General features: G+C 42.3%; 1 protein-coding gene across 9 annotated transcripts in view; it reads left to right on the top strand.

Moving 5' to 3' along the window:
* GON4L (gon-4 like) overlaps window positions 1–7,774 on the top strand; it is a 105,409-nt gene that overhangs the window by 62,573 nt on the left and 35,062 nt on the right. For all 9 annotated transcript variants that reach the window (XM_017509939.1, XM_037731884.1, XM_017509942.2 and 6 more), the window contains 2 exons: window positions 2,218–2,258; window positions 3,445–3,548. In XM_017509939.1, coding sequence (XP_017365428.1) covers window positions 2,218–2,258; window positions 3,445–3,548 — 145 coding nt within the window. The remainder of the gene's footprint in view (window positions 1–2,217; window positions 2,259–3,444; window positions 3,549–7,774) is intronic.

The following is a 7,774-nucleotide window of genomic DNA, read 5'->3' as shown; positions in this document are numbered from 1 at the left end:
CTGGAGTGCAGTGGCATGATCTCGGCTTACTGCAGTCTCTGCATCCTGGGTTCTTGCAATTCTCCTGCCTCAGCCTCCTGAGTAGCTGGGACTACAGGTGCACGCCACCACGCCCAGCTGATTCTTTGTATTTTAGTAGAGATGGGGTTTCATCATGTTGCCTAGGCTGGTCTCGAGTTCCTGAGCTCAGACAATCCACCTTCCTCAGCTTCCTAAAGTGCTAGGATTACAGGTGTGAGCCACTGCACCGGCCATTTATTTTGTTATATTATGACAATGATAGTGGAAGCATTGATAGGAAAGTGAATCAGAGAAAATGTAGAATGAAAATGTTTGAGGATTTAGGCTTTGAGAAAACTTAAAGGAGAATCTAGGAAAGTACAAGAAAAACCTAGAAAATCTAGTATCGTAGAAACCAAAGGAAGAGTCTTTTGGCTGGGGCACAGTGGCTCATGGCTATAATCCTAGCACATGGGAGGCTGAAGCGGGAGAATTGCATGAGCCCAGGAGTTCAAGACCAGCCAAGATAGGACAAGATAGTGAAACATTGTCTCTACAAAAAAAAAATTTTTTTTTTAAATGAAAGTTAGCCAGGTGTGGTGGTGTATGCTGGTAGTCCCAGCTACTTGGGAGGCTGAGGTGGGAGGATCACTTGGGCCCAGGAGGTGGAGGTTGCATTGAACAGAGATCATGACACTGCACTCCAGCCTGGGAAACAGAACAAGACCCTGTTTCAAAAAGAGTCTTTCAAGAAGGACAGAGTGGTCAGCAGTGTCATATGCTAGCCAGGAAACATCCACTTAAAGCACAAAAATATCTTAAGTTTAGCTATCAGCCTGGAATATATTTGCCTTCCCTTTTTTGTTACTTTCTTCAGTTTACATATAATTTCTCAGGGAGATCCTCCTTCATTAGGATCCACCTTCTTGCTGTGCACTCCCTTACCACTCTTTTTGTCCTTTTATATCGCCTCATAATTGCTTATTTAATAGCTGTCTTCTCCCCTGGACTGTTAAGTTTCTCAAGAGTTTTGTGTGTTTATTACTGTAAAGCTAGTGGCAGTATTTGCCAGTCAAATAGAGATGGGTAAATGAAGGACCGTCTTTCTAGTCATATAGTTCTGTAATTATAAGTGAAAGCTGGGGTGGAATTAAAAATTTTTTTTTCCTGCCTCTTGTCCTCTTGTGTCTCATCATGTTTGATTATAGTCCCTTTAGGAGGACTTATCCTTATATGGATAACTAAAATTAAAAAGCATAGAATCACAGAATTTGAAAAACTCCATGTGGTCACATGTTTTCCTTCCGCTTGAGAATTTGTTTACACTTTCTCTGAGGTGGCCTTTTAGTCTCTGTTTGGATACTTTCAGTGACAGGGAGCTCATCAATTCTGCAGATAGTATATCCTAAACTTGAACACCTCCTCAATTAATACTTTCCTTATTGAACCCAAATCTACTTCTTATATTCTTCCTGTTTGTCTTTTTTTTTTTTTTTTTTTTTTTTGAGATGGAGTTTCACTCTTATTGCTCAGGCTGGAGTACAATGGTGCAGTCTTGGCTCACCGCAACTTTTGCCTCCCAGATTCAAGTGATTCTCCTGCTTCAACCTCCCAAGTAGCTGGGATTACAGGCATGCGCTACCACACCTGCCTATTTTGTATTTTTAGTAGAGACAGGATTTATCTATGTTGGTCAGGCCGTTCTCTGTCTCTCTCATTCTCTCATATGTCCCAAGCATCTAAAACAGGGATTGAAGTATAGTTAGTGCTCACTAAATGTTTTTGAATAAATAAATGAAGGATAGCCAGTAGTGGTGGCTCACACCTGTAATCCCACCATTTTGGGAGGCTGAGTGGGGCTGATTGCTTGAGCTCAGGAGTTCGATACCAGCCTGGCCAACATGGCGAAACCTTGTCTCTATAAAATATACAAAAATCAGCTTGGCACGGTGGCACACATCTGCATTCCCAGCTACTTGGGGGGCTGAAGTGGAAGGATTGACTAGGCCAGGGGCGGAAAGTGGAGGTTGCAGTGAGCCAAGCTCACTCCACTGCACTCCAGCCTGAGTGACATAATGAGACCCTGTCTCAAAAAAAAGGATAGATACGAAGAACTTGTCATGCCTTGTTGAAAACATTATACGTTGTCTTCATGGAATTCCTCCTTATTGTAAAATCTAACTTATACCAACACCATACTGTTTGGCTTTGTTGCAGAAAAGGAAGTAAATGAGCTGATGGAAGAGCTGTTTGAAACTGTGAGTAATGATCCTCAAGTGAGAACATGGGATTGTAAAAGTCAGTTCTCCAGCAACATGTGCCATTTGGCCTCTATGATCTCCTTCTAGGACAGGAGGGTCTGACTGAACCAATTCTCCTTTTAGTCTCCCTGGGAAAGAATACAGTGACAAGGGAATTTTTTTGATTAGTAGACTGTTGATTATACACATATATGTTGTTCTTATTAAAATTTTCCTTGAAACTCTTTTTTTTTTTTTGGAGGGACTTGCTCATCACCCAGTCTGGAGTGCAGTGGTAAAATTACAGCTGACAGCAGCCTTGACCTTGCAGGCTCAAGCAATCCTCCATCTAATCCTGAGTAGCTGGGATATACCACCATACCCAGCTGATTATTCTATTTGTAGAGACAGGGTCTTACCTGGGCTCAAGGAGTTTTCCTGCCTTGGCCTCCCAAAATGCTGGAATTATAGGTGAGAGCCAGCACACCTGACCCCTGGAAAACTTTTGATGGCTTCCCCTGCTGTCATTTGTGTGTCCTTAACGATTGTCAACTAGTTTTAAACTACTTTGTGCACAAATAATTACATTTTTCATAAATTTGTCTCAAAAGATATTTCTGTTTAAGAGATTGATCATTTTGAGGCTGGGTGCCATGGCTCACGCCAGTAATCCCAGCACATTGGAAGGCCATCGTGGGTGGATCACCTGAGGTCAGGAGTTTGAGACCAACCTGGCCAACATGATGAAACCCTGTCTCTACTAAAAACACAGACATTAGTGAGGCATGGTGGCAGGTGCCTGAAGTCCCAGCTGTTGCAGAGGCTGAGGCAGGAAAATCGCTTGAACCTGGGAGGTGGAGGTTGCAGTGAGCCCAGATCATGCCACTGCACTCCAGCCTGGGCAATAGAGCAAGACTCTGTCTCAAAAAAAAAAAAAAGAGAGATTGATAATTTTGAGTTACCTTTGCTCTGTCCTTACTGTTGTAAGTTGACTGGTCGAGTGACTTCTTTCTTGGCATTAGAGCCATCCCAAGTGTGGGTTTGTGGGAGTCCTGCAGTGAGAAAGGTTCTTAAGTAGGCTTTTTCTGGGTTCCAGAATTATTAAACTCTTGTAATCTATAGTTTTCACTCTTCCTTCCTAATAATAGAGCAACATTCAAGAGGCCCATTCCTCAGGAAAACCCTCCTTTTCCTTTGCCCACAGTTCCAAGATGAGATGGGATTTTCCAACATGGAAGATGATGGCCCAGAAGAGGAGGAACGTGTGGCTGAGCCTCGACCTAACTTTAACACCCCTCAAGCTCTACGGTAGGCTAGTTGAAGGCCTTGAGATTTGGAGTAGAGGAACAGTTTATTTCTGAAAAGGTTTTCAGAAGTCGCAATTAACAATTTTTCGTCCCCAACCAGCTTCTGTTACTGATGTAAGGATGCAGAGCCCTGTCAGGAGTTAGGTGTCAAGTGAAAAGTCTCCTTGTTATGGGGCAGTGCAGCTGTAGGCCAAGCTGTATCTGTTTGGGAAGGGAGAAAAAACAGTAGCTGGCATCCGTATCTGCTTCTCCAGGTGAGTGGTGCTGGAGAAGTATGTAGGACTTTATGTGGCCAGCCACACAAACTACCCAATACAGTATTGTAATATCCAGTCTGTCTCTTTCGTTCTTTTTATGTGCCATTAAGATCTTCTAAATGTGACTGAAAACTTCTTTCTTTTTTTTTTTTTTTTTTTTTTTTTGAGACAGTCTTGTTTTGTTGCCAGGGGCCAGACTGGAGTGCAGTGGCGTGAGCTTGGCTCACTGCAGCCTCCGCCTCCTGGGTTCAAGCAATGCTCCTGCCTCAGCCTCCCAAATGGCTGGGACTACAGGTGCGTGCCACCATGCCCAGCTAATTTTTTTTCTTAGTAGAGATGGGGTTTTACCATGTTGGCCAGGATGGTCTCGATCTCTTGACCTCATGATCCGCCCACCTCGGCCTCCCAAAGTGCTGGGATTACAGGCATGAGCCACTGCGCCTGGTGACTGAAAATTTCTTAGTCACCTAGGCATTAGTGGATCAAATCCTGAAGCATCTGCAGTAAGGAGTCTGAAACATTTGTGCTGACCCTTTTGCATGAAGTTGGCACTTGTGTTACAGCATCCAGAAAGTAGAGGCTTTAATTTTTTTCCCATTTTGTGGTGGATTTGCATCTACAGTTTATTCTATTGTTAACCATTGTGAGTAGCAGCATATAGTCATTAGGTAGATGGCTAGAGGTCAAAATGCAGTTTGTGCCATAAGTGGAACAAAGCAAGGGGAATAGACTCTCTAATTAGTCCTGTGTTTGAAGTTAACAGCATTACTAAATAAAGAGCTTGGGGTCCATCTGAAACCTAGGCCTTTAGGGAGCTTTCAATTTAGTGAAAAAAGATAAGGTATGCCAACCAATGTCTGAAAACTAGAAATTAGCAGTCATTCTCCATTACAACAAATATCACAATACAACTACACCAAAAATCTCAAGATTACTAAGTCAGTATTTGTCCCATTATTTTAAGTTATAGTTCATAGAACAAAATTCTGGTATAGCAGAATGGAACCATTCATCCTAGGAACATATAATGGGATTTGGTCTATAAATGTATTTTGGTTCTACTGAGTGACTCTTTGTAACTTTTTAAAATGTGGGAAGTAGAGGCTGGGCACAGTGACACAGGCCTGTAATCCCAGCATTTTGGGAGCCTGAGGCATGTGGATCACCTGAGGTCAGGAGTTCCAGACCATTCTGGCCAACATGGTGAAACTCCATCTCTACTGAAAATACAAAAATTAGCCAGGTGTGGTGGCATGCACATGTAATCTCAACTACTTGGGAGGCTGAAGCAGGACAATCGCTTGGAGGCGAAGGTTGCAGTAAGCTGAGATCACACCACTGCACTCCAGCCTGGGTGGCAGAGCAAGACTCTGTCTCAAAAAATAAGTAAATAAAATTCATGAAGTATAGAAATAATTAAAAACTCCTGTTAGAATTCAGTTACTTTCTGTTATTCAATGGAATACAGTCTTATATCGTCTCTTATGTTGATACAGTCTGTGAAATGTGCCCTTAAACGATTTCATCATTGTGTGAACATAGAAAGCACCTGGATAAACCTAGGTGGTTTAGGCTACTGTGTACCTAGGCTATATGGTATAATGTATTGCTCCCAGGCTACAAACCTGTACAGCATGTTACTGTATTCTACTGAATTCTGTAGGCATTTGTAACACTATGGTAAGTATTTATGTATATAAACATAGGAAAGATACAATAATCTTACAGAACCACCTGGGTATATGTGGTTCATTATTGACTGAAACATCATGTGGCACATGACTGTACTTGAGCAGCTCCTACTTCTTTCTGTTGCAAATACAAACCTGTTTTAATCTTTGACTAAATAAAACATCCTAGATTCTGTAAGTCCATAGATACTAAAAACATCTTCACTTGCTCTTAGCCAAAAGGCCAAGAAGTGAGAAAAAAAAAAATCTTAAAACACAATAAAGCATAGAGAGAGAGAGGAAAAGAAGAAAAAGAACAAAACAAAAATTCTGGGAAAGTGAGTTATCTGTGCTTCTCTTATCAGTTAAACAAGTAATACTTATTAAAGCTAAGTGCAAGGCCGGGTGCAGTGACTCACACCTGTAATCCCAGCACTTTGGAACGCCGAGGCAGACAGATCACCTGAGGTCAGGAGTTCGAGACCAGCCTGGCCAACATGGTGAAACACTGTTTCTGCTAAAAATACAAAAATTAGCTGGGCCTGATGGCATGCACCCGTAATCCCAGCTACTTGGCATACTGAGGCAGGAGAAACACTTGAACCTGGGAGGTGGAGGTTGCAGTGAGCCAAGATTGCACCACTGCACTCCAGCCTGGGTGACAGAGCAAGACTCTGTCTCAAAATGATAATCATAATCATAATCATAGGCTGAGCTTGGTGGGTCACACCTGTAATCCCAACACTTTGGGAGGCCAAAGCAGGCATATCACCTGAGGTCAGGAGTTTGAGACCAGCCTGGCCAACATGGCAAAACCCTGTCTCTACTAAAAATACAAAAAAAAAAATTAGCCGGATGTATTGGTGGGTGCCTGTAATCTGAGCTACTTGGTAGGCTGAGGCAGGAGAATCACTTGAACTTGGGAAGCGGAGGTTGCAGTAAGCTGAGACCGCTTCATTGCACTCCAGCCTGGGCAACTGGAATGAAACTCCATCTCAAAAAATATATAATAATAATAGTAATAATAAATAAAGCTAGTGCAGGCTATGTTTCCATTATCTGCTTTTTTATGCTTCTGCTCTTCTGTTTCTTCAGTGATAGTAGTGCAGATGTTTGAGTTTTCAGTTCTCAGAAAAGATTGTATAGACAGTCCCATGGGCTTTAGGTTTTTACCCTGTGCTGCCCAAAGCCACAGTAAGTACTATAAAAGAAAACATAATTTTTATCCCTGATAGTTAATTGAAAAAAGTTATTTATTGCTGTAATATTGGGGATTCCTTGCAATATGACAACCTGCTTGTCATAAATGCATCAACAGATCTTATCCTGATTGCATAAGGTATCAGCATGTGCTTAATCACTTAGGTATCTTATTCTGCTTTTACTTCAGAACTGATATGCTAGGTATTTGAATTTTTGCTTCAGCCCTGGAAATAGTCTCTCAGGAGGGTAGAGGTGGGGAGTTAGGATTAGGAACCTTAGGAGAGGAATTTATTTAATTTAATTAATTTATTTTTATTTTTATTTATTTTTTTTCAAGACAGGGTTTCACCATGTTGGCCAGGCTGGTCTTGAACTCCTGACCTCAGGTGATCTGCCTGCCTCGGCCTCCCAAAGTGCTGAGATTACAGGTGTGAGCCACCACGCCTGGCCAATTTATTTTTATTTTTTTGAGACAGTCTTGCTCTGTCGCCCAGGCTGAAGTGCAGTGGAGAGATCTCAGCTCATTGCAACATCTGCCTCATGGGTTCAAGTGATTCTGCTGCCTCAGTCTCCCGTGTAGCTGGGATTACAGGCATGCATCACCACACCTGGCTAATTTTTGTATTTTTGGTAGAGATAGAGTGTCACCATGTTAGCCAGGCTGGTCTTGAACCACTGACTTCAAGTGCTCCACCTGCCTCGACCTCCCAAATTGCTGAGATTTCAGGTGTGAGCCACTGCACCCAGCCAGGAAGAGGATTTTAAAGGGCTAAAAGAAAATACCTTCATGAAAAGTAGTAGGAGTAGCGGTGTTTGAACTAACCACTCAGTTCTGTTCGCGTGAACTACTAATACTTAGTTATTTTAATGTATCCTTTTCCTGCTTCATGCTAGAAGATGTTTGACTTGTTAAGAAATCAAGGCTTGCCAGTCAGAATGACAATTATTAAAAGGTCAAGAAACAACAGGTGGGCCAGGAACAGTGGCTCACACCTGTAATCCCAACACTTTGGGGGGATGAGGCAGGTGGATCACCTGAGGTAGAAGTTTGAGAGCAGCCTGGCCAGCATGGTGAAACCCTGTCTCTACTAAAAATC

This window comes from Cebus imitator, unplaced genomic scaffold (assembly GCF_001604975.1).
Source record: "Cebus imitator isolate Cc_AM_T3 unplaced genomic scaffold, Cebus_imitator-1.0 Scaffold427, whole genome shotgun sequence".
Lineage (NCBI taxonomy): Eukaryota > Metazoa > Chordata > Mammalia > Primates > Cebidae > Cebus > Cebus imitator.
This window is presented reverse-complemented; position numbering and strand designations above follow the sequence as displayed.